Below are 27,298 nucleotides of genomic sequence, written 5' to 3'. Positions count from 1 at the left end.
GTGGATTCAAGCCCTGGATTATGTACTTCTTTCCACCGGGTACCCGAGGTGAATGAAACCGGGGATAGATGTCGTGCGGTGTTCCACAGGGATCAGACCTGGGGCCGCTCCTGTGAAATGTAATAACGAATTCCACTTTGTGTTAAGCATCGCATTGTTATTTTGGTAATTAATGTATTTAAATAACGCGTTGTTTAACCCAAAAAATACTGAATCGACGAAATCAACTACCAAAACATTAGGTAAAATAAATAAAACTAAAAAATAGCACAAAATTATAAGTAGGTATACATTTATTCAGCTGTTTATTTACTACAATACAGTATTTTTTTACGAATAACAAATTAGTTAAATCTACTTATTAGATATCGTAAGGCTTGTGAAGATCTTTGACCAGCCACAGAGAGTCTATGACTTGACCGTTTTGTTCCACATTGACCTGTTAACATAAAAACAATAATTAATCGTATCTCATACCTTATCTATTTCTATTTATTTAAATGTTTTAGTTTCAAAAACTTTTTCATAATAAACAATTATTTTTGATTTTATCAGTCATCAGTTAATTGCAATTTATCATGGCCTATGATCGCCCGAAACAGCAAACTAACACGACAGAAAAGAGATCGGGGAGAAGTAATCAGAAGGATGAAAATAATAAAAGAACAAACAAAACATGAATAGACCTGTTCCATGTAGACGTGAGTCTTGTTGTGCGCTTCGAACCTCGTGTATCCGTAGTCACTGCTCCTGAAGGCGGACCATGGAGCAGGGTGGTCTGCAAAACCAAATAGGTACGAAATTATTATCAAATTTTGATAATGATACCAAGATACCTAATGATTATTATCAGTCATAGATCACATCATAAACAAGTAAGTAAAAAAATCTAATTTTGATACTCTCACTCAATGACTCTACACTTACCTTTGAAGTGGGAATGCCCCTCTTTACAGCCAGCCGATCCAGTTATGATGTGCACTGGAGCTCTGGAAGTATATGTTATAAAAATATTAAATGCATAAGAAATCTTGTCAAGTTACATTTTGATACAGTATGAAATTAGACGAATTACCCAGGATTGACGTAGGGATATTCAGTGGAACCGTTGTACACCTTATTGTCGTACAGGGGGAATGACCTCTCGTACAAATGATCATGGGCCCAAATCACCAGGTCCACACCGTAGTCTTTCAGTAGAGGTTCCAAAGCTGTAACAGCGGAAATAAATAATACAAAGGTTTCAAAATTCAATCTTGGTATAAGAAGACACCTTTTATATTTAACGTATAAAAATAGATGTAAGTAGAACTTACGCCAGAGTCCGTGCAGCCCAATCCGCGTCAGTTCCATGTTGCAGTCTACATCGAGACGGTCATTGCAGTACATGGGTCTGTGTCCAAACAACACTATCCATGGTCTCCTCGATCTAAAAGGAAAGCAATCCAAAGTTTATTCAAAGCAATAAACTAGGAACTAGATTAACATGAATTTCATTAGTATAGTCTTCTCACCTGTTCTCTGGAAGGTTGGCTTTCTCAAGATCTTCCTTCAACCAGTCATATTGGGCACTGATCAATTTAATGCCGTAATTTAGGTAGTAGTAAACCTCGGTGGAGATAGACACGAAGTGCACGGGGCCCAGGTCGAAACTATAGAAAAGGCTTGAGTCTGGGCCGGGCATTGCGAAGCGCGCTGCGTAGTTACTGAAATTGCTGCGGAAAAATATTGAAAAATGTTTTAATGATTATGAACGAGTAAAAATGCCTCCAGTTAGTTCTTATTTCTAATATTCACTTACTATTTCTCCTCATGGTTCCCGGGGCATGTCATGTATGGTACGACGGTGGCAAGCGGCTGGATCTGTCGCATGAACTCATCGCCCACCAGAGCATTTTTCGAATCCATGTCGTAGGCAAAGTCTCCCACATGTAGGATCACATCAAACTTGTTACGTTGAGCCTCGTCTTGTAGGTACGACAGAGACTGAAAATAATTTAAAAGAAGTCGGTTAAAATATAATTTTCTTTAAAATATTTGCAACGTCATTAACATACTTATGTATGTACTATATTTATTTTACTTATAAGTTTGATGTACGAGGAAGCCAAAAGCAGTGAAACTCTTACTTGTCTTATACCTATATAAATAATTTTACCTGTGCATTTCCGCTGCCCATGTCGCCGTAAATGGCAGCCCGCACAGGCCAGTCCTCACCCTCCGGTGCCGTGTGGAATATGAACTCCTCCGACCATCCATACACAGAGCCCACGTGGTACACTATAGATTATTATTTCATATTAATACTTGGTTAACTAGATACATACACAGTAAAGTTGTGATTTGTAAAAGTACATAAAAAAATCAAGCTGCGAAACTTACCGTAACTAGTATCAAACTTGAGGTCCTTCAAGGTGACGGTGTGTATGTACTGCCTGCGCTTGCGCCGGCCCCCATCCACGAACAGTTTGCTAAAGCCAGTCGCCTCCTTGTCCATGTAGCCCTCGCCGTACTGCACGCGCGAGTCATGTGTGTCGTTGAACGTTGACCATGTCACCACTATGTCATTTGCTTTGTCTGAAAACGTTCAATTATTTTTTTAAATGTAAGACAAAAATACTCGAATATTGGTAGTACGCGATGGGTCTACGATGACAGTAGCAGCGCGACTGTTGCCGCGTTGTGTGTCGCAAAACGCTGCTCATAAATATGAGCCTCTAGCATGGTTTGAAACTAGTCAAATTCGTCGTTAGATAGTTACGTGAGTAAGCTGAAAAACATAATAATTAATTTCACATTTAACTTTCCCGCCTCTTCTGCACGAAACGCCATACTTACGTGAAACGAATTGAAAAAAAAAAAAAATTATGTTGGCCCTAAATAATTTGAACGTAAACATTTAGCATCAATAGGCACATCAATAGCGACATTCATAATTTTGGCAATTTTCAAAAGCTGAATAAAGAATAATCTGCAATCATTCTGATATACATTTTGTTTTTCATTCTGACTTAAGAGTATGTCGTTAAAAAGGGCACATACAATCTGAGTGAAACGGAACAGCTTGACATTAAACGTTATCTGTCATCTTTCGTAAAGCGCGGGCGCCGATGAATGTTTTGGCAACAACAACGTGAAGTTTTTCAAATAATTGTTAGTTTTGTAATAACTGGTGTTATAACAACATTTTATTGTGAAGATGCACAACTCACAGTGTTTGTGGTAATAACATGTTTATGTTTACGTTCAAATCTCATTAAACTAGTATAAGTAACCAGTGTTCGTTCAAGTTATCGTGAAAATCTGTTGTCGTTTGAAAGGTAAGTATTTTTAACAGTTACGTATTCGTTAATTTATCATCGTACGGTAGTAATTAGATGATTGCTTTTTACTTAGTATTTATGTACTTCTTACTGTACCTAAATATTTTTTAAACACCGAACAGTTGAACTGCTCTGTTTGCACGTACCTATTTGTGAAGGTATTTACCTACCTACATACCTACTGTTATTATTAATTTCTAGGATACGCAATAACTAGTTACGTGTTATCTAAAGAAACCTATAATAAATTCGAACAAACATTTTTAGTAGGTACCTACCTACTTCGTTTATGTAGCTCGTGGCGTTATTGTACATTTATGAAACTATACGTGATCTATAGAGTGGTTTCACTTATCTCGGTAAGTGCAACAAATTACTGAACTTAGGTATCTATATCTATGTCGAGTAAGTGTCGAGATTGATTCGACGGGTTGGCGAAGTTTCTTACTTATTACTCGTGCGCGATAAGTTGAGACCTGCGTGAAACAAAGTAGGTAAATGTGATAATACCTAATTCATTAAAAATAAGTAGTATTAACAATGTCGGCAATAATTATAAATTGACAATTAATTATAACATACAATATCGACAATTATTATTATTTATTTCATAATTATTATACTGTGAACTCTTCGCTCAGGTCTCAACTTGTCGCGCACGGGTTATACCTACCTATTAATGGTTCGGTACCTGTTTCGACTTCGATCTGTAATAACTATTCTCAGTAACAGCTCGGAGTGTATTGGGGGTCAGTGGGTAGTCTTCGGGGCGGATTTATTGGGGTTCAGTGGACGTAGACGTAGCTGTAGCCGTATGGCAAGCACTCGCACCCTTTTACGTACCTATCTATCTACTTACTTAGTAAAGGATGGATCTTTGTTACTTATTGTAATTAATGCGCTGCATTATCAATAACAATTAATTACCTTACATCTGTTTTGAAAGACGAACAGAGGGCCTAGTACGAGTTTGTTTTACGTTTAACGAGATCGAAATATTACTGCATTTAATTTAGTCCTCTGGTTGGTTCATTGGAGCAGGCCAAGCGAATTAGTTTTTTTTTTGAAGGGGGGAAAATCATCCAATGACTTCTTCCGCCTTGAGCGAGGCGAGAGGGAGTGTAAAACTTTTACTGACTAAAAGCCACCCTGTTCCTACTCCTGCTTTTTGAGCCGGAGCCCCGGTAAACCCGCTAGGTAGTCCGCAGCCCCGGATTGCGCTGAACTCGGTAACGTTTCAATTAGAAGTAGATATACGTTTTACGTACACTTTCGACTTGTGAAGAAATTATCTAAGTAAATGTATAATGGATGTACAAAAGTTTATTATATTATAATTACACAGTTAGTGACAATCACAATTAGGTAACACACAGATAGCAGTAGTATAGTTCAAACAATAATCTAGGTACAAGGTAGGGCGCCGCGCGACGCAGTCGCGCGCGCATGTGCTTTCACTACGGGCGTGTAGGGCCGACTGGCGACGTGAGAAGCGGTGGGAACGCCGCGGCTTGCGTTAGCGCGCGAAGCGCGTAACCGACGCGTCGGATGATATTCTCGTTATAACACAGCACGTAAACGACGCGACGGATGATATTCTCGCTACACACTCCCCCTCTAGTTCGGACATAGCGCCCTCGCGTTCGGACTAGCATCGAATTTACGGGGTCGACCACGCTTGCGCTTCTCACGAACCGGAGACACGATGTCGCCGACGAATGGCGTTAAGTGTGACACATGGTACCGTCCAATGTGTTCAGCTCGCGTAAGTCCCTCGATAACATAAGTGGTGGGACTTACCACTTCCCGAATACGATACGGGCCGTCTCTCCTAGGGATGAACTTCGCGGTTTGTCCACGGCCTGCGTCGTTCATACTCTGCGTCTTTAGGAGGACAAGGTCACCTACCTTATAATCCGGAGGCGTACGTCTACCTTCATCAGCATACTTCTTCCTGATGGACTGGGCCTGCTCATGGACATCCCTGGCATCTAGAAGCGCCGTCGACAACCTACGAAGGTAAGGCGTAATACTCGGTACGAAATTATCGTTATCCACGATGGCTTTCATATCAGCCACGACGTCAGATGGTGCGCGCAGCTCCCTTCCGAAGGTAAGAAAAGCCGGTGAAAACCCCGTACTCGCTGTCACGGCGGAATTCATCGCAAACCTTATAGCTGCGAGATGGCGATCCCAAGAGGCGTGGTCCTTCCCCACCAGAATTGCCAACTGGGGTTTGAGGTCCCGGTTCTTGCGTTCAACGGGGTTGCTTTCCGGGTGGTACAACGGCGTCAAAGACTGTTTGATACCCATCACGTGACATGCCTGTTGCATCACCTCAGCTACGAACTGAACTCCGTTGTCGCTGACCATCCTACGCGGGACTCCAAACCTCAAGAAGACTTCGCCGATTAAAATCTCAGCGCACTCTACGCTGGTGGCGGTCTCCAACGCAAACAACTCAACCCAGTGAGTACACACGTCCTCTATAATAAGGATCCAACGGTTACCTTTAGCCGTCTTCGGCAAAGGTCCAAACAAATCTACTGACACGACCTCGAACCGGCGAGTCGCAGCAGGCGTCTGCAGTAGTCCTGCAGGCTTCTTGTTGTCTGCTTTATAACGCTGACAAGCAGCACAACGTCTAACATAGTCAGCAACGAAGGTTCTCATACCTACCCAAAAGTAGCGAGCTCTGATGCGCTGCAGGGTTCTCTCAACACCGAAATGACCTGCGGTGGGAGCGTCATGGAAGTCAGCAAGGATGCCCTCTCTTTCATGACTCGGTACCACGAGACAGGCGGAGTCAACGTCGTCAGCCTCGGGTGCACACCGATACAATACTCCATCAGACATCAGATAACCTCGTTCTGACCAGCCCCTCCCCCTAGACGGATCGGAGTCCTCCAGATCCTCTACGATCGTCTTCAGCTCGGGGTCTTTGAGCTGGTTATCACGAACGTCGGCAGGTGCCCTGTGTGGTATATCTACAGTCACTAAGCATACCTCGCATCCACCTGGGTCCTTTTCACAGCAGGCGGGGCGGCTTAGCGTATCTGCAATCACGTTCACTTTACCAGGGGTGTACTGGATCTGTAAGTTATAAGCCTGAAGGGTCAATGCCCACCTTGCCAAACGGCTACTGGGGGACTTCAAACTCATCAACCAACGTAAGGGTTGATGATCGGACTTGACGATGACCTCTGATCCTTCGATGTAGCCCCTGAATTTAGTCACCGCCCAGACCACAGCTAGTGCCTCCTTTCCGTGGTGGTATAGTTGCGCTCAGCTGGTAACAGCAACCGACTGGCGTACTCCACAGGCCTCTCGTCAGGGCCCTCCCCCTGCATCAGAACTGCTCCGAGACAGTAACTACTACTGTCGGTATTAAGAGAGAAGGGCTTACTTTCGTCGGCTTGACGGAGTATGGGCGCGGTGACCAGGAGTCTCTTGATATGCTCGAACGCAGCCTGCTGCTCCTCATGCCACCTCCATGAGCTATTCTTCTTGAGAAGGTCAGTTAAAGGCTTCGCGACAGCGGCGTAATTCGGCACAAATCGCCGGAACCAGCTTGACGTAGCTAAGAAACCTTTAAGCTGCCTCTCGTTCTTCGGGGCAGGCATGTCAGCTATGGCTGAGGTCTTCTCCGGGTCCACCTGCAAACCACCGGGTACAATAATGTGACCCAGGAAACGCACCGAATCACAGGCAAAACAACTTTTCTTGCGGTTAACACGCAGATTAAATTTATCCAGCCTATCGAAGACTGCCTCCAGATCCTCGAGGTGTTCTTCAAATGTGGGCGACAGAACAATCAGGTCATCTAGGTAGCCTAGGATACTTACCGATCTACCACAACCTCGGGGGTCTGAGGACGTCACAGCGCCGTCACTGGTCTCGAGTGTCCGCGCTGGTACAACCAGGTTCGACCGGAACCGGTCGATCAGTCTCTGGAACGTGGCACCGGAGTTGCGCAATCCCATGGGCATTCTCTTAAACCTGTAGGTACCAGAGGGCGTAACAAACGCGGTCTTGTCACGGTCCTCTTCCGCGACACTTACCTGGAAATAGCCAGAATGAAGGTCGAGCGTTGACATGTAGGCGGTGGTCTTCGCGGCATGAAGAACGTCTTCTATGCGCGGCAGTGGGTACCGGTCAGGCTCCGTCACAGCATTGAGCTTGCGGTAATCCACACATAACCGGACGCCACCGTCTTTCTTCTTCACCAACACTACGTTCGCGGCCCACGGCGACTCACACTCCTCTATAACGTCTGCTCGCAGCAGCTTCTCGAGCTCACCGTCCAGCAGCTGCTTCTTACCTGCCGACATCCGGTAGGGTGGTGAGGCGGTAGGCTCCTGCCTCTCGCCTACTCGAATGTGGTGAGTAGCGTAAGATGTAGCTGGTCCCTCGGTGGCGAAGCGCGCAGCCTTAGATATTATAAGCTGGTTGAGCTGCGTCCTCTGAGCAGGTGACAGCTTAGATCCCTCGTTTTCTCTCAGTGCCAGGCCGGTGGTGTTAACCTGCATCAGCTCTGCGTCACTGGTGGACATAAGACTGTAAGAGCGCACAAAGGGTACCTTCACCTTTGTGGAATCTGAAAAGTACCAACAACCACGTTGAAGGTCAAGCAAAATACCAGATTTCGTAATAAAATCTTGTCCGAGAAGCGTCCTATTCTCCGCCCCTGGTATAACAATAAATGTTGTAGGTACAATACGTCCCTGTACTACAACATTCGTATCGCACAACAACACGTCACGTGTATGTTGGGTCCCGTCGGCCAACCCTATCGTGCGGCGGGCCGATGTAAAACTAGTCCCGTTCTTTAACAAAATAGCATACAAACCGGGGCTAGCTAAGCTTTCGGTAGCGCCGGTATCAAGCACAGCGACACCTAATAACGAAGCCACTTCAATATTTATCGTCGGCTGCGACGTGGAGGAATCGTGTGTATAAGCACTTTGGAAACTTACCTTCCCGTCGGCGGCCGCGGCTGGTGCATCTTCCTTGCACTTGCCTTTACAAGTGGGACATTTCGACCGAATAACGCCTTCACGACCGCAACCATAACAAGCTAACTCATTACCTTTCGACTTACACTCGTCCATCGTGTGTCCGAAACGTTTGCAGCGTGCACAGCGTGGTCTAACACGTTTAGAAGTCGCGCTACTACTATCTATGTTCGAACTAGAGTCGGACGTAGTCGTTTGAGGGTTAACATTTTTCACCGCAGCCGTTTGCGGGTTAATATTTTTACCGGTCGAGGTTGAAGGGTTATCTTTATCACGTAAGTTCGTGTTCGCGGTATTATTGTTGTGAGACGATGTACTAGATTGGTTCGCTTCGCCCAGCATCTCCTCTACGTACCTAGCTCTCTCAAGTAGACAGTCGACACTACTTACGCTATCACGCGGAACACGTTTGCGGATTCTACGGTGTAACAGGCCATACACTATATCGAGTTGCATTTGTTCTGGTAAAGGATATGGTAACCGCGAAATGTTAGCACGCACACGCGAAATATATACGTCGGCACTTTCACTTTGTTGTTCTGTCGCGAATATGTCGCGTAAGACCCTGTGGGCTGGGCGCGCCGCGCCGTACATGAAGCGCAGCCGGCGTAACGCGTCGTCCCAGCTCTCCACCGTAGGTCGCACTCCTCGCCACCACACGGCGGCGTCTCCGGTCAGCAGCATCGGCAGTCCTCGTAACGCGTGGTCATCCGAGACGCCTGCGCACTCCTTGTAGACGAGCACGCTCTCGATGAACGCTTCCACGACGTCGGCGTTGCAGGCGGCTCCATCGAACCGAGCCGTGCACCGGGTAAAATTGCTCTGCGCAGTGTGCACCGCGTGCACTCCTGCAGCAGGAGGTTGAGTCGACCCCCTCATCACGCTGGCCAGGATCCTAGATAGCTGGTCTTCCGTCATTGTGATCATATTCGTATCGCGTTGGTCCGTTGTGGTAGGTGACGCCGCCGCCATGTTGTCGTCCGCGGCGGTTCCCGCCACTCGCGTATCCGTGAACTCTTCGTCACTATCGCTACTGCGGTTCTCGATGGCCGTCTGTCCGCGTGTTTTCGGCATCTTCTCGAGACACGACGGTTACAGCCTCGGTACAGTAGGTACACAACAGACTTCAACAGAGCGTGGAATACGTTCGCACTCGCGTAGGTACTTTCGAGCACGAGCCACGAGTTGGGCGCAATTTATAATGGATGTACAAAAGTTTATTATATTATAATTACACAGTTAGTGACAATCACAATTAGGTAACACACAGATAGCAGTAGTATAGTTCAAACAATAATCTAGGTACAAGGTAGGGCGCCGCGCGACGCAGTCGCGCGCGCATGTGCTTTCACTACGGGCGTGTAGGGCCGACTGGCGACGTGAGGAGCGGTGGGAACGCCGCGGCTTGCGTTAGCGCGCGAAGCGCGTAACCGACGCGTCGGATGATATTCTCGTTATAACACAGCACGTAAACGACGCGACGGATGATATTCTCGCTACAAATGGTATTTTTTTACTCTAAATAGGACTAGATATTTAGGGTACAAAGATAGTAACTATATCAATATCTATATAAGAGAAATAGAGTTCGAGAAATGTATAGTTAACTATATTGGTACTTACGCGTTGCTACTTGCGTCGCGAAAAAACTTTAACTTATTTTTTCTGTAAAGCGACATAAACAGACGGATAACGTGAACAAAGGACAAAATAAAGCAATGCATACCTAATAACTATATACGACATTGGCTTCTGTCAGCGGATGCACCAAGCGAGATAGTGGCCAAACGCCATCCTATTAAGTAAATATAAAACAAAATATCATGTTTTCATTATAAAGTTGTCTCTATTCCTCGCGTGAAAAGATAACTAATATATCATTACAAACTTAATTTGCGTATCGTACTTACTATAGTTATTTAAAGAGGTCTAAATGGGTAATGTTTTGTTTAATTCGATACCTACTTACGAAGCGATGCGGTGGAGACATTAATTCCTATTTACATTTATAATGTTGCGAAGGACGTGCCCGTGTGTGACATTGTAAGTTATATAGCGGGTAAAACTGATGTTGCTGTTCACATAGAAAAGATGAATATGAAATTACCAAAACCTTATGATGCTTACAAAGTAATGGTACCAAAACAAAATGTGGAAACGTTTCTCAGTGATGATTTTTGGCCAGACGGCGTCGCGTATCGTCGCTTTGTGAACTTTAAAACAAAAAATAATGGTCCAAGTTAATGATACATTAATCCGGAGCTGCGGACAACCTAGCGGGTTTACCGGGGCTCCGGCTCGAAAGGCAGGAGAAGGAACGGGGTGGTTTTTAGTCAGTAAGAGTCTGACACTCCCTCTCGCCTCGCCCAAGGCGAGAAAAGTCATTGGATGATTTTCCCCCCTCAAAAAAAAAAAAAAAAAAAAAAGTTAATGATACATCAATGAAACTTATTAGTTTTAATTGTAAGAACGTCATTAGGTCGGTGGATTGCATACGGAAGTTGTGCAGGACAGCAGACATAATCGCTCTTCAAGAAACTTGGTTGTTGCCTCATGACGTTCCATTTCTTGGTACTATTGACGACGGGTTTGCGTTCACGGGTTCATCAGCCGTGGATACGACAGCTGGTGTGTTGAGAGGCAGGCCGTACGGTGGCGTGGCTCTGCTCTGGAGGAAGTCTGCGTTCCCGTGCGTTACAGTGATACCGTGTGATAATGTGCGTATAGTGGCCATTAAAATAGTGCACAGTGACAGGTCAATTATAGTCATATCAGTGTACATGCCCACTGCGAGTGCGGAAAATCTAATAGAATTCACTGACTGTCTTAGCGAAGTTAACGCGTTAATTGAAAATAGTGGGGTAGAATCAGTTTTTGTTCTTGGAGACTTTAATGCACACCCAGGTGAGTTATTCTCAAACGAACTAATAAACTTTTGTTGTGATCAATCATGGACGTGCGTAGATATGGACTTGCTACCTATAGACACGTATACATTTGTGAGTGAGGCACACGGCTGTCTGCGATGGCTCGACCACTGCGTGACGACCAGTGCGGCGAGGCGCTCAGTGTGTAGTGTGTCTGTTGTACATGATGTTTACTGGTCTGATCATTGTCCTTTGCTAGTCGAGTGTGACTTAAAATTGATTAGGCCGAAAAGTATTGCGTCTGATTACGAGTGCAATAAAGTAATTTGGGGAGAAAGAAACAGTGAACAGATCAGTAAATTTTTTGAAAATTGTCACTCAAAACTGAAAAATTTAAATTTTCCGGTAGAGTTTACACACTGCGCTGATCATTGTTGTTGTAATGAGGATCACAAGCTCATTTTAAAGCATGTATATAGTGATATTGTACGTATCCTTAGTGAGGCGGCAGTAGACAGCTATGTCGGTCCTGTGTCCAGGAAACATAAATATGTACCAGGGTGGAACAAATACGTCTGTGAGGCTCACAGGGAGGCTCGATTATGTTATCAAAACTGGTTAAATAGTGGGAAGCAAAAAAGCGGACCTATTTACGATAGCATGTGCCAATCGAGACGATTTTTTAAATCACGGTTAAAATTTTGTCAAGATAATGAAAAACAAATTAAGTTAGATATAATTGCTAACCATCATTCGAATAAACAATTTGGTAATTTCTGGAAGAAGACTAATAAATTGAACCCAAAATCTAGTCTACCTGTGAGCGTTGCAGGCGTTCATGTGCCTTGTGATATAGCCAACCAGTTTCAGCGTCATTTTAAAGTCGAATCTCCTCCTGTAAGCTCGACTGGTCTGGCGCGTGATGCTGGGACCACGGCAGGGAACATTACTGTTAGATTTAGTGCCAAAGAAGTTGCTTCTGTTATTAAGAAAATGGTGCGAGGTAAGTCCCCTGGTCACGATGGTCTCAGCATTGAGCATTTAAAATATGCTGGTTTCCATTTGTCTCGAGTGCTTGCTATGTTTTTTAGCTTATGTATGAGCCATTCTTACCTGCCGGATGCACTTACACATACCGTGGTTGTGCCCGTTATAAAAAACAAGACTGGGGATGTCTCCGACCTTGCTAACTACAGACCCATTTCGCTGGCTACTGTAATAGCGAAAGTACTGGACAGTCTGCTTGATAAACACCTGGATAGGCACATAAAACTACACGACGCTCAGTTTGGATTTAGACCTGGTCTTTCGACCGAGAGCGCCATCCTGTGTCTCAAGCAGACTGTGCAGTATTACACAGCTAGGAAAACACCAGTCTATGCCTGCTACCTAGACTTTTCCAGGGCATTTGACTTAGTATCATACGATGTGTTATGGCAAAAGCTTGAAACGGAAACAAATGTACCACGTGATGTTGTTGCCATGTTGAGAACTTGGTACTCGAGTCAAAAGAATGTTGTGCGATGGGCGGGCGCATACTCGGATGTGTATGGGCTGGAGTGCGGAGTGAGGCAGGGGGGATTAACCTCTCCTCGTCTCTTCAATTTGTACGTGAATGGGCTGATCGGCGAGCTCAGCAGAACAGGCATAGGATGCCATATAGATGGACAGTGCGTCAATAATATCAGCTACGCCGACGACATGGTGCTGTTGAGCCCGTCGATCAGTGCCATGCGCAGGCTGCTAAACATATGTGAAGGGTATGCAGAGACCCATGGACTCAGATATAACGTAAAGAAGACTGAAGTGATGGTGTTTAAGGCTGGCAATAAATCCTACACCAATGTGCCTCCTTTATATCTTTGTGGTGCCGCCTTAAACAAAGTGTCTAGTTTTAAGTATCTGGGTCACTGGGTGTCTGAGGACCTTTGTGACAACACTGACTTAGAGAGGGAGCGCAGGGCGTTGTCGGTGCGCTGTAACATGCTGGCCCGCAGGTTTGCACGGTGTACTGAGCAAGTTAAGGTGACATTGTTTAAGGCATTTTGTCAATCTTTTTACACCTGCAGTCTGTGGACTAAGTACACGCAGCGCGCTTATAGTGCTCTGCGCGTACAATATAATAATGCGTTCAGAGTACTGTTCGGGCTGCCACGCCACTGCAGCGCTTCGGCAATGTTTGCGTTGAGGAACGTAGATGGCTTTCACGCTATAATGCGGAAGCGTTGTGCGTCGGTGATGAGACGCATGCGGGCCAGCCCGAGCAGCCTTCTGGGCGTATTCGTGGACCGCTGGGACTCGTCGATGTGGCGGCACTGGATGCGACTGCACACAGAGGGTGGTCGCGTCCAGGGCCTGGCATAGGACGGCGCTACTGTGCGGTGTTTCAATATTTTTTGTGTTTATCTATATATGTACTAACAATAGTTTTATAAGGATTTTATATGTTACTAACAATATATGGGCTTTTGTCTGAAATAAATGTTTATTCTATTCTATTCTATTAAGCATAATTAGTACTTGTGAGTAATCGTATAACTTAGAACCTACCTACTGAGTCGGGCGTCGAATGTCACATTGCTGTCTCGTTTCCCTATATGGGCTATATGTCTTTATCTGGAAAGAATATACAAAGACTTTGTATATTCTTTCGAAGCGGGTAACTCTGCGCGTAGATGATTTTATTTGTTCATTTCTTATTTTGTATGTGTTACCAAGTAGGTATGACAAATCAACGCGCGATAATTCAATACCTACTTGCTAGTCCATCCACTAATCACTAATAAGAATTCAAGTAAGCACTAGGTACATTATCAACCTTAACCATAAATGTGTAGAAACACGATCGTATAGAACTTACTTCCGAATGCTATGTGGATCTGTTCAGGCTGACAGTATTCACAGTCGTACTTAATATTAGCACCAGCTGTGGGAATGTCGAGACACCAGCCAGTGCCCAACAAAAGCGATATCACAAAAAGCTTCATTATTATTCACTAACACAAGACGTGTTGCGTCCGCGCCTCTATATTAATCACTGGCTGTTCTCAATATAATAATTAATAATAACATCGTTCATACAATATCAACATAACCGCGTCAACAAAATGTTTCTCTTGACATTATTTACTGTATACAACATAATTATCATGTTCTATGCTTGTCACCAACCGTTGAACTTTTTTCCACTACAAGAGATAATGTTTGCTTTAACTTAGTGATAACTGTTCTGAGGTCTGAGGCCACTGACTTTGTTTTTGAAAATAAATACTTGATAATTTATGTAGAACAGAAAATGGGCTTATTCACGACTATGCGGAGTAAAGTGTTGGTCTCTAGACTAGCTCTACCAATGCATTACAGGTTTATATAATAAACATGGATATAGAAATCACTGCTGTGACTGTAGATATATTTGCCTTATAATGACCAAACGAGTAGGCGGAGGAACATACATAATATACCGTGTTACACCCAATTATCACCAGTCATGATTCTCATGTAATAGGGGGTCATTTGCCATACCAATGCCGTAGCCGGTTTGCAATTCCAGACTCCGTTCTATTGCTAACCGAAGTCTCAATAATGTTATGTTAGATCGCAAACTCTGCTTTAGCAGTTGCGTCTTGTTTTTTAAAAAAAGTTTAGCATTTAAAGTAACTACTCAAAATTCCATTCCCCATTCCAAAGTTAATAATCCGAGTTATTTGATAATGGAAACCCGCCCTAATACATGCACATCACACTTGGGAGAGAAATGATTCGGTACGACTGGGCCACAACTTTCCAAAACCGCTGCAACTCCTGTAAACCAGGATCTACGGTAGATACAACCATGCAAACACAGGAAATACTGAACTCCAGCGCGTCCCAGAGACATGAATAACGGTGTTGGATACCGCAACAAAATAAATCGTAACATATTATTAGAGAAGAAAAAAATCGATAGTTTCCAATTCCCTTGGTGCAGGCAATTTCTGTATTGCAGTTTCTTCAAGTTTCCTTCCTGCATTTAATGCAGGAAACAGAATGACTTATGCTTAAGGCGACGACTGGGGCAGCTCAACTAGAGTGATAGGTACCACGGCGTTACAGAAAACTGGCGTAAAACCACGCTTTTGCGCTCAAATGGCACGGGTAACGACGGGTGTTACGGGTTTCCGTGGACGGTGCCTATTGCTTACCATCAGATGGTCCATCTACTCCACCACGTTCCATAAAAAAAATTAAGACTTACTAACTTTTTCAGATGGACAGCAAACTAATTATAATATGCTATAATAACTTTTTGATACTGTAAAATAATATAGTTTGACGAGGGAACTCTACTAGTTGCACAAGCCGGATATTTTATAGAAACAAAAAAGTAAATAATTAGAATATTTTCTAATAACTGTTTATTATTTCATCATAAATTCATAATGCAAAAAAATACACTTATTTACCTAATTATTATAAAACTAAATGGCGTAAAAAATATAATAAAACACATGCACCAAAGTAATATTAGCGGAACGGTATATAGTTAGTTAAACCCTTAATAAAGTTTTTAAAATTTGAGATCTTGCGTTTTCGTGCAAACACTCTTCAATACATCGCATTTGATACTAAGTACATGCTGGAATTTGGAAGACGAAACATTTATATTCTATAGAGCATTAAAAAGTAAACAACATTATTAAGAACTAGATAACTTTAATCAAGACCTAAAGTTTTGTTGTACCTTTACGTTTATTCCGCTAATGTTCCCGGCAGAAATATTTGTGTACATTAAAATTATATTCTATTCTACTGATTTGTACTTTAGGTAAACAACTATCATTGACCTCGCAGTATTACCATATAATGAGAATCAGTAGTGTATGTTATCACTTTAAACAATCATCCATCAACCATGTTGCTGTTCAACTTAAACTAATATTCAGTTTCAGACTTTTAATCGATATTTAACATTTTTGTTCAAAACAGCACATTTAAGTATTGAAATAATTACATTTATGCCGATAACTGAAATAACTGCATTCTGATTCTCATTACAATCATACAACAATTTTTTATTTAGAATTCATAAATTAAGCTTAGCATAAATTCATTTAAAACAAGCCAACGCTAGCCTCGCCCTCGCTTTTGTGTTGCTTATTAGATTTTTGTTTATGACTGACGCTCATTTCACCTTCACTCCTCAGAGGTAATATCCCCGAATATACTTCCGACATGGAAGATGATGATACCGAATCAGTTTCTGAAACAACCCTAGCTCTACTTAATTTTCTAGCAAGTTTCACTTCTCCTAAACTACTAATCTCTGAAGAGTCAGCTTCAAAGGAACTTGTACTTGTTGTAATATTATTTTTCTTAACATTTTTAACTCTCGAAGCACTTTGTTTTGCTGTTCTTGGCACACTGTTTCCTAAATTAGATAAAACTTCTCTAGAAGTTCGCGGCAAACGCAAACTAAATCTTGGAGATGACAAGTTTATGGAAATGCCTGGTTCGTCCTCGTTTTCTATATCCAATTTGACATCATCTTCATCAACGACAAATATCAATGGGCTGGTGTGATGGTCGACGGTTACCTTCGAAAATGGTGAAGTCGTTCTAGTCTTAGTTTTTGTAGGAGAAGTCATGACATTTTTCACATGTGCTGGAGATGTTTGAGTGTTTTTTTGTGATGCAGCTACGTTAAGGGTTATCTGAACTTCTTTGGAAGTCGAAGGTTTATCTATATTCTTTTCTAGTAGGTCACCATACTCCTCCACAATAAGTTTTTTTATAAACTCTTTTTCCATTTGAAACATTTTTTCTACCTCACCTTTAGGATCAATGCTTGGCCAAAGATCGTTGTGTATCGGTTGTATGCTGTTGTCGTTGACTGGCGACGTTTGTGTTTCCTTGCGAGATAGTTTCAGTTCGGTGTTACTTTGTGTGGCGGAATCCTGAGTATCGACAGAATGTACATATTCGAATACGTCAACTTTATTCTTGAAAGACAAATTGGAAGATTTTTTATAAGTTTCGTTTAATTGAACATTTGTGTGTAATGGACTCGAGATTGGTTTTCGAGTTATACTTTGAGCGGTTTTATGTCTATCATTATTTTCCAATGAATAATTTTCTTCGTCAAATGACTTTTGATCCTCATTCGACATTGAAGTATTTGTTTTCCTATTGCCCGATTGTCCAGAGCCATCTGTCTTTTCTTCTTCAAAGTCGTCAGCATAACTATCATTTTCTTTTACCTCATCACTTTCGCTTTCTTCTATTTGTATTTTTGAATTAATATTGTTTAGATTTTTGGACAGAGTCTCGCTTACAGTTTTCTCGATATCAATCACCTCTTGCAATAAATTTTCATCAGAAGTAGTAAAAATATTTGGTTTATCATTTGGTTGGCGTGTTTGAGAGCTATTTAAGCTAAATGAATTTTCTCTACTAGTTAAGATTCGATCTAAAATAGGACTTAATGGTATATCCTTCTTGTTAGGAATATCTGATATTTCTCGTTCAATATCACTAGCTCTCGCTCCTCCTACAGTTAATTTTGAGTATGGTATGTATTCGGTATTGTTTAAATTATTTGTTTTCGTCTTATTTTCCTGGTGAATATTTGATTTCTTTACGGTAGGCTTACCAGTTTTACTTTGAGGCGATTTCGTTTTTTTTAAACTTGTTGCCCCATATACACTATTCAGTTTTTTTCGCCATTCCTCCATATTCAAATGAGCTCTTTGTTCAGGTTCTTTTTTGATATTCTTTTTCTTACGATCGCTACGAGCTGACATTTTCGGCGAAGTTCTAATATTTGTTAGAATACGTTTTTGTGTTTTCAATTTTATTTTAGTGTCAGAACTAATATTGTTAGTGGAGCCACTACTGTCGTATGTTGACATTTTAGATACCTTTCTAGATGTAACCGGTTGACTGAACTGATGTAGTGTTTCGTCTCGGAGCCTCATAGTGGACTCTGTTTGTACGGGTTTACATGTCTCATGGTGAATCGCTACGACAGTTACATTGTTTTTAACAATATCAGGTGTGTCACGTTTTGTAACTTCTGGCATAATATCTAACTGTAAAACTTTCTGCTCTTTAAGTTCGCTTCTAATGTTTATACTTGGCATTTCCTGAACTTGCAATTTTTTACTAGACGTTGTAGGTTTTGGTTCTACGTACACATAAGAATATTCATTATATGCAACAGTCGGTGCGTTTACTACTGTACCATTATTAAGCTTCTCAGTCTTTGTGCTACTTGTATCACCACTTATTTGTATTACTTTAGTTCGAGTTATTCCTAAGTTTCTATGAATAATAGGCTTTTTATTTACTTTTTCAACATTTACAGGAGCATTAATGTTAGAGGTTTTGTGATATTTTGAATCAGCAGAAGGTTGTTTGTCTGCTGTTTCTTTTGTAGACTTGTTTTCAGGGACGTATAAAGCTGATTTATCAATAATTTTGTACCCGTGAAATTTGGCATTTACAATTTCCTCAATATGAACTTTCTCATTGAATTCCTCGTCTAATGGCGTAGGAGTGGTTTTGACTTGCACGCCTGGCTCACGAAATTTGGTCAATTCCCCGGAGAGTAGCTTCAGGTCATCCGCAGTCGATTGCAGCGTATCATGGAGTTTCCTTAATATAAGTTCATCTTCTGGTTTTAATGCTGGCTCTGTGTTCCATATATCGTCGTCTATGATATTAACCATTTCAAACTTTTTGCTGCTCTCAACCTGTAAGTTTAAAAGACAATCATAAGCAAAACCTTGTAAAATTTTACATTGGCAATGTTGCAGTACAAGAACAAGATCCTTTCATTACGTAGAAACTTTTGTTTGTGTATATAACGTGTAACAAAAGGGGTATACATATCAAGTGCACAGTTTCTAGACAACATAACAAACGATACGGGAGGGCTCTGTTTTTTGTTTTAACTCATGTTTTCATGGTACCAAGTTATGAATTTTTCAAATCGCGCCACCGCGTGATTCAAAATTAGGTAGACAGGTACTAGGCGATCAGATTGACAGAAGAAATGTTTCGTAATATTAGCAAGTGCTCCCTGTAGTGTTGTGACACGTTTGTATGATTTGAAATCAAGAACCATGCGATACCAAGTATTTGGTACATTTTTTTTAAACGTATTTTCGCTGAAACTTCTTATAGAGATTCTGTTCAACCTGTATTCATCAGCGCTTCTTGATGTATATGGGTGTTTTGTTACACGTTGTATACATACGTGGATACATAAGAATACTGACCAAATATCGATCGACTGGGTATGGCGAGGCGAGGCTTCTCATCTGTTGGTGAGGCACAGCGGCTCCGGCAGTCTGTCCGACGTACTCGCGCTCCGCTCTGTGTACAAACATTCCTTGTTTTACTCACATAACATAATTTTTACTTATAAGGGAAATGGATTAAAATGAATTAGAAGGATATTTGGTTGCTTTCGCTGAGGAAAATGTTATAACCCTTGGTTTCGGAACTCGGAACGCAGATCCACATGGGACACAATGTGTTTACTGTTGTATCTAATAATTACTGCTACAACTATAGGTAGTATTTACTTGATAAAAAAATCTGTGCACTGTTATTTCATGTAATTGCAGACGATCGCACGAACGTAATAAATAAAAAAATCACACTATTTCATTTAAAAGTAAACTAATCCATTCGTTTTCGAAACAAAACTTATAAACTGAAGATATTACTATCATTTTTATTTACTAGCCAACTTCTGATTTGGTTTTTAACGATGTAATAGTTATTAAACTGTTAGGAAAATGTTTTTTTAAACTGATACTAATAATTCCTTGTTATGTAGCAAAAGTTTTTGTAGGGAATGGGTGGGAAATAAAAATACGAAAATATACAAAATCACATCAATTGTATTTCACCAACATTTACATTAACGTCTTAATCGAAGCATTTCACTTGCTGCTTACAGTAAGAAAGAGACAAGTCTCAAAATGATACATTTATGTTTTGTGTCGATACATCGTCGACGTCTACAAACAAGCCTAGGGGTAAAGGCGGACAGTACTCGTATGATATGTTACATGTACGTTAACACACTACGACAGAGAATATTGCGTCATCAGACCAGCACCTCCTGTTCCATATTATGTAAGTATGTAAACTTTTGAGATCTTCATTTGCAACTTTTGGCAAAAATATAAATTAAGGCCAAAGTTACATTAAACATAGAAATATAACAAAATACACACAATATTCACTGCGAGTCGAAAATCATAAGTCTCTCCGTCATCGTTCAGTAACAAACTTAATCATTCAGTAGGTTCCTTAGGTTTCATCTTCGATATTGACGTATATGTAACATTTCAAATCAATAAAAAAGTATTACGCACAATTTGTGCTTACAATATTTTTCACCTTTGCCAAACTTGGCGACAATTAATATGACAAACCCATCGCGGGTGATTTCCATTGATAATAATACTAATATCAATTTCGAATCTATCAGAATCGCGACACTAAATAAAAAGCCCATTGGCAATGAAAACATACCAAATGTCACACAACTAAATCTTAAATTAAAACTTTAAGTGGATATGCCACTTGAAGTACATCGATCAGTACAAAATGATACCCAGCTGAAATACAATGATATAAAAGAGAATGGCACTCAGGTGTGCACATCTCGCCCTCCATACGAACGTCATTAAGTAAGTATTATGAAACACGTTAATATTTATAATATGTATGTACTCATACGTAAAATATACCTGGTAAAGCACAATCTAATTTAGCAATTCTTGTAAAATAACGAGTAAAATAGTAGTTTCAAATAAGAATAGTAGTACAATAAACAACATGGCTCAACGTCCTATTAATACTGGATCTATAGCCCTGATCGCAGCGGCCGTACACGCCGTACGCCGCTGCTACCTAAATATTTACAAGTAGACAAGTATGTACAACGTACGTATATGTACACAAATAACATCTAAAATAAATAATCGACATATCAATTTCATTGTATGTTCTAACTTTTAATATTTAAAGACATTGATAACGTCTCATTTTAAAGACATAAAAGCTATCGATTTTAATGATATTGAAGTAGATGCGATTAAATTTCACAAGCATAAATATTAAAGTTAACAAAGATTGAAATCTTGCGAATGGTGCAAAAGATAAACCCATTGAAATGTTGCACTAAACAAAGAAGCATAACTGAGGTACCATTGAAGATTCGTAAAGATTCGACCACGTCTTACACTCTGCTGAGAAACGCAACAATTCTTTGCAGCAAACAGTCGACGTCTGATAGCTTTCGAAACTGACGTAAACTACGAATCGTTTAATATTATGACATATATATGATAATAATATAATGATTACTTCACTTTATACAAATAGCAGCGAGTTTTAAGAGTTCCTATAACGGCCGCGTGTTCGCGGTTCTGACAATTTGACATTTCACAAAATGACTAGGTACGTCCCCACGTATCAAGCACCCTCGCAACTGGCCGGCGCACGCGCCACCTCCGCGCCCGCGCCCGGCGGCGGCTCGTGCGTCTCTCTCCAAGTACTATAACTTATCCTTACAAAATAATCAACTAAAAAGACGCGGCTACCATGAGCTCTGCGTCACCAAATCCAATTTTGATTTATTCTCAATTATCAATACCAGTAAAAAAAAACAATATGTCGTAAGCGGAATTTTATCGCCAAATGCGAGACAGTAACGGAACTCGAGCCACTCTGAATAAATCGCTTCATAGTTAAAAATAAGACTATTTTGCATGCGCTGTATGTGATAAATACAATATACACCAATCTACGGTCTGTACACGGAGCAATACGCTTCCGTCATTAAATAACTACGATTTTACAATCAGTACTCTGGACTACAAAATGTCATGATTATTATATCGTATAATACTTGTATAGTATATAAGAATCACATAAATAAATGCCATGTTCACTATGGTTCAGGACCTAAGGGTAACTAAGAAAATGGCATCCGAAGAAATATCTGCTCGCAAAGCAGCTTACCACCCTCGAAATATAACGACAACTCTGTACGAGGTATGTGAACCTCCCACAACGCAGTAATAATCGAAAACTCTTCAAAATAGACACACGCTACACTCGGAATATCGCACCGTGCTCCCGATTCGATAGTAGTCGAATGGTGAGCTCATAAATAAATAAAATAAAAGATGCGATACGCCCAGCACAGCGACCAGCGGCGCGGCCGACCCCGCTCGTCAGCCGCAACGTACCATGTCCGTAGCGCGATGGCTGTAGGTGAGCGAACTAAACATACAAGTTTACTATTTACAAAGTTATATACAAGTGATCGGTTTGTACGGACGAGGGCCCGGCCTCGCCCCGCCGCGGAGCCGCGCGTCGACTGCGACGCTTGCGGCCACGTGCCACGGCACAGTCGCTACTCCTCCCGTGCACGGTTCACATCGAGAGGGACAAGAGGTAAAGTCGGGGCTGCGGAGCGCTGCCCTAGGTCTCCCGTTCCTTCTTCGGCTTGAACTCCTCACCGAGGATTGTAGCTATTTCACCCTGCATGAAAGCCCATGGAACTGTCGAATTTGCCAATGGGCATTTATCCCCACTTGGACAGTATACCTGTGAAAAACAAAACATTACGTTAATATTTTATCACACTTTGTTAAACTTTTAAGGGCTTTGACACACAATTTGAAAATCTTGAAATAACACATAAGTTAGAACTAACCTCTGATCCTTGCTGTCGCTTGATGGAGTCTCGGGAGCAGGGGAAGCAGAACTTGTGGTGAGGCTGACTGGGGCACTGCACGAAGTGCGTGTCTTCAAGACGCTCCTGGCAGAGCGTGCACTTGAGCAGAGGTGCGGGAGTTGGCGCCGCCGCCTCCGTGCCCTCGCCCGCCTCGGTCGACGACACCGATGTCGTCGACGACACGTGCCGGGAGCCCGACGACCGCCGCCCGCCGTTCGACCCTGTCGGACCGGAATGGAATCGTTAGCTACCGTCTGCCACACGCAAATTCATCAAGAAGGAGTTGTAACTATAATAAGAGTGGCGTCCGCTGCATTGCAGTAGCCACGTGTCGAGGTGAGGCTCGGTATTAAGTCAGCAGACTGTAGCTGTACGGTATGGGCGCAAGCGGTCGTCGGGCGCCACGCCGCGTCACGGCCGGCGCCGGCGCAGTGATCGGACGCCCGCCCGAGTCCGACCCCTCACACGATACGACACAGTGAACACGGACTACCGTTAATCTGTACCGGCAACTTTTGCAAAAACTGACGTGTTCGCAACTACTTTCTTTTCTACACGATACACTGACACGTACCATTAAGTGAATCTTCTACAACGGTTCGGATAAAAGTAAGAACTGTACTGAACGCTTCGCGTCTTTTAGATAATAAAATGAATCTATACTCAGATATCGTAGCTACTAATTTAAGTATTCGTACCTGATGAATTAGGCGAGTGTTGGCTAGAGCGGCTGGCGGATCTTTGTGGAGGAGGCTGTGGTGGAGAACCACCAGCGGATCGCGGTGAACCAGGAGGCAATGTGTCAGCTACAGACATCAGGGCAGCCATTGGTGACGGGCCAGCTCCAGCAACACCCGTCACTGGAGGCGAACCAGCTGTGCGACCCAAAGGTGATCCAGCTGAGCCATTTGTCAATGGTGCCGCATTTCCATAACCTGTGGAAATATTTTGTACTGATCACAATAAAGCGAATATGTATGGTGTAATAATACAGATTATTTGTGTAATATCAAAAGTCGATATTGTATTAACTACGATATCCAGATAAAGACAAGAGCCCTATATTGTTTAGTTCCTTTACCGTCCTATTAAAGAAAACTCCACGTATCATAATATAAACAAACCCTTGATGTCTTCGAGGAACGGTTATAAAGAATAATAAAATAAAAGTGAAATTTGTTTCAATATGTCACCGGTTAGAATATTTGGCGCAAGACGTTGGACGTGAGTATCGCCGACGCACCACAGCCAATACGACATCATTTCAATTTGTCCGAATAACCTCACATTCAATGTTGGATGACACATCGTTTGCGGTGGACCGACGGATAGTAAACACACGTTCGCGCACACGCATATAATATCTTATAAATAGCTTTGTGTGTTAATACATGCTACGTAGTGAACGGCGATGTGTCATTGCCTGGTCACACAACGTCGCGGCTCTCGGCAGGCCATTCGATCTAATTCGTGCAGTAGACGGGTAGGTACGTACACTAATTGAAGACACGAGTGCCACACTCGTATATGCAACGAGTCATGTCGCGAACAGGCAATTGCGACGTTGCCAAACATCGTAACGATGTAGGTCCCATATCTGTATGCTGTTAGTGTCGGTAGTTGCTATGTTATGAAACTTTTAGTGCAATTTAAATTTACACTAACGATAAATAAACAACAATAACAAAAAAAGTAACTATTATCATTGTAAACTAATTTTAAAACATGAACATGTAATTGGATTGGAATTGGAGCTATCGTTAGCTTTCTGTCTCCGTTTATATACTTAGGTAAACATTTATCAAATTAACTGCAATTAATATAAGTACCGTATGTAGTGTAATGTAATATAAAAATGTAACCTAAGACGCTTCCTATTCAATATCTTGGCAATTTATAATAGTGGCAATTAGTAATCAGGATAGTCACAAGTTGTCGGTTTCGGCGACGACGGCTTACACGTTGAGGTTCACGATCCGGAAATCTAAACTCTTCTCCAATTGCGATTTCAATACAAACATTTTACTATTCCTTGGAGTAACTAGTATATGGTTGGTTGGTTTAGTGTAAAGGCACGACCCATATGTCTGCGGTGACGTCACGCCCGGTGACCTTTTTGGCCGGCGGCTCGTGGCGAGCGGCCGCGAGCTCCCTATACACACGCCAACGGAATGTGGTCGAGCGACTCTGCCAAGCGTAGGCAGGCGCTATATTTTTTCGCCCGTCGGCCTACCTACATACGTACGCGAGCGAAAATGTCGTCACGCGACGTTGCCACACCGCTGTGTCGTGCATGCATTCACGGCGCGGTGCCGCGTTTTATATTACGTGGGTGTTTGTACGTAGTGTGGTGGTGTGCGAGAGGCCGCGGGCGCGGGCTCGCTTTCGAGAACGCTCAACCAGTCGGACTGGTTTCGTATTTATGGACTGAGTTAATGCACCTACCTAGATATGAATCCCGTGGCGGACGCTTGCGCAAAACATCTACACTCATCCGTCTGAGCACGTTCACGTTCGTTTGCTATCGTTTGTGTTATCAAACTGCGCGTGACTTTACTAAATAACTATTTTTTTATACTATTGTGATATTTGTAAACAATGAAAATGTTTCGCTACAATACGGGTCCTCATAAGTCAAATGATATTATTTTACGACTCTGCATGGTATTCATATCACAAAATATTTCTAATAGAGTATGTAAGTTACATAAACAAAGTTTAACTGTGGCACAACTAAAGTGGAAAACGTTGCGCTTTTGGTAAAGAGGCAATTTCATAACGTGGTTTCAATTTCATAAAGTGATGATTTTTTTTGCATAATTTTAAAAATTAAATAGTTCTACAATAATATACATAAAATTTATTCAATGATTAGATGATTGAATAAATTTATGGACACTTATAACTAGTTTTAATTTTTCAGGTCAAAAACATAGAATTGTAATTTCATTACACTATTTACTTTTTAGTGCCTATTTTGGGTACCTACGTTGCATAAAAAGAAAAACAAACTATAAGTAACGTGACAGTTTTGTCTGAAATACCGACTTTTGATATGTTTTTGATGAATTTTACATTTTGTTAATTGTAGAAACTTACCATTTGATTTGAAGGAAGAAGCATCAAAAGACGGAGTGCGTAGAGGGTGCTTTTCTTGTTTAAACACACGATCCGGAGCAAAGGGAGCTGCTAATGAAACTGCTGGCAAGGAATCGCCACGGGTTAGCGGTGGCCGAGCATGTTCCTCTAGCAGCCTCTTAGCCGGTTCATGATGGTTCTGATGGTCATCCTCATCCAATTGACGTTTTAGTGAAATACCAGGGGCTAACCGCGCTCCCGCATGTGTCGACAGGTGGTGTGTAGGCAGGTGCGCCAACCGTCTGCCCTCATGTTCTTCACGTCTACCTCCGTACTCGGCTAAAAGTCCAGCACTAGCTGTGGGACGAGGGTGATGTAAAAATCCAGTTGTAGGGCCATGGTGTGCCGGTGGAGCCGGTTGGCCTCTTGTTGCTGTTTCTCCCCCATTCTGGTGAGCTTCTAAAGGTGTTCTATGAGCTCCTTTGGCATGAGTTGGCCCGCGGCCCTCTTGAAATCCATGGGCGCGCTTTAGCTGCCTCGCTGTGTCCAGAACCACTTCGATGCGATCTGCACCCTCATAATTTACACATCCACGACACACTGCTTCTGAAAATTCATGCAACATTGCCCACGGCATGCGGGGCAAGTCGCACAGGTAACAGTGCTGACGCTTTTGCATTACCGACATCTCGCCGCCGGATGTTGATCGGTGTGCGAGAGATCGGTCTTCCTCGTGTCTCTTATAAATTGTCACTGATTTTTCTTGCCAGATATAATAAACACCGTCACCATGGTACACATAAAACACTTAACAATTTCACACTCGTTTCGCGGACGTCGGATATCTGAAGTGCGTAACGTTAAAGGCATTCGCTCCGAACGCGGGTTGACGAGAGACTGAAGCTCTCGGGTCGAGGCAACCGCGGGGGGCCGGGGCGGCGGCGGCCATTATCGAGCGGTGACGTCAGCGCGCGCAGCACGACGACGCGCCGAGGACGAGCCGTTAGCCGCGACGCGGATGCGCCACTCCACGCTGCGAGCCCGCTCGCCCTGCCCTAGCCGACATACACATGCTTATCGCGCGATAACCAACACGATGTAATGCACAGTGCTCGAGCCCAAACAAACGCATCTGCTTTTACATTTTTGTATATAAAAAGTAGCATTGGCATGAATTAAGTTTCAAATGAACTTAAAAAGTCAGTCGGTTGTGTCAACATTGCTAACTATAAATTAAAATTAACTAGAATACATTTATTCTAGCCGCTT

At 42.3% G+C, this 27,298-nt stretch overlaps 3 protein-coding genes across 4 annotated transcripts in view; all 3 read right to left on the bottom strand.

Moving 5' to 3' along the window:
• Nucleotides 1-278: 278 nt before the first annotated feature.
• Nucleotides 279-14,301, bottom strand: LOC118267557 (acid phosphatase type 7). The gene is made up of 10 exons (XM_035581619.2): nt 14,066-14,301; nt 2,383-2,577; nt 2,159-2,280; nt 1,802-1,986; nt 1,515-1,715; nt 1,317-1,429; nt 1,076-1,211; nt 928-989; nt 687-778; nt 279-439 (listed from the first exon to the last, which is right to left on the bottom strand). The coding sequence occupies exons 1-10, from the start codon at nt 14,190-14,192 to the stop codon at nt 362-364; spliced, it is 1,311 nt and encodes a 436-aa protein (XP_035437512.2). The 5' UTR covers nt 14,193-14,301; the 3' UTR covers nt 279-361.
• Nucleotides 14,302-15,585: 1,284 nt separating this feature from the next.
• The window catches only part of LOC118267418 (uncharacterized), a 74,107-nt gene continuing 62,394 nt past the window's right edge, over nt 15,586-27,298 (bottom strand). The window contains exons 4-5 of the mRNA XM_035581392.2: nt 19,467-19,563; nt 15,586-18,938 (exon numbers count right to left, since the gene is read on the bottom strand). Of these exons, the coding sequence (XP_035437285.2) occupies nt 16,299-18,938; nt 19,467-19,563 (2,737 nt within the window). The 3' untranslated portion in view covers nt 15,586-16,298. The remainder of the gene's footprint in view (nt 18,939-19,466; nt 19,564-27,298) is intronic.
• On the bottom strand, nt 20,077-27,063 carry LOC118267419 (interferon regulatory factor 2-binding protein 1). Of its 2 annotated transcripts, none has more exons than XM_035581396.2 (4): nt 26,051-27,063; nt 23,650-23,886; nt 22,931-23,172; nt 20,077-22,821 (listed from the first exon to the last, which is right to left on the bottom strand). In XM_035581396.2, exons 1-4 carry the CDS (start codon nt 26,715-26,717, stop codon nt 22,696-22,698), a joined length of 1,272 nt encoding a protein of 423 aa, XP_035437289.1. In that variant the 5' UTR covers nt 26,718-27,063; the 3' UTR covers nt 20,077-22,695. The 2 variants fall into 2 exon arrangements, with proteins under 2 accessions (XP_035437289.1, XP_035437288.1); XM_035581395.2 differs by having other exon boundaries at nt 23,650-23,904; nt 26,051-27,051.

This window comes from Spodoptera frugiperda, chromosome 6, assembly GCF_023101765.2.
Source record: "Spodoptera frugiperda isolate SF20-4 chromosome 6, AGI-APGP_CSIRO_Sfru_2.0, whole genome shotgun sequence".
In the NCBI taxonomy this organism is placed as follows: domain Eukaryota; kingdom Metazoa; phylum Arthropoda; class Insecta; order Lepidoptera; family Noctuidae; genus Spodoptera; species Spodoptera frugiperda.
Note: the sequence above shows the minus strand (reverse complement) of the source record. Positions and strands in the feature narration are given on the sequence as shown.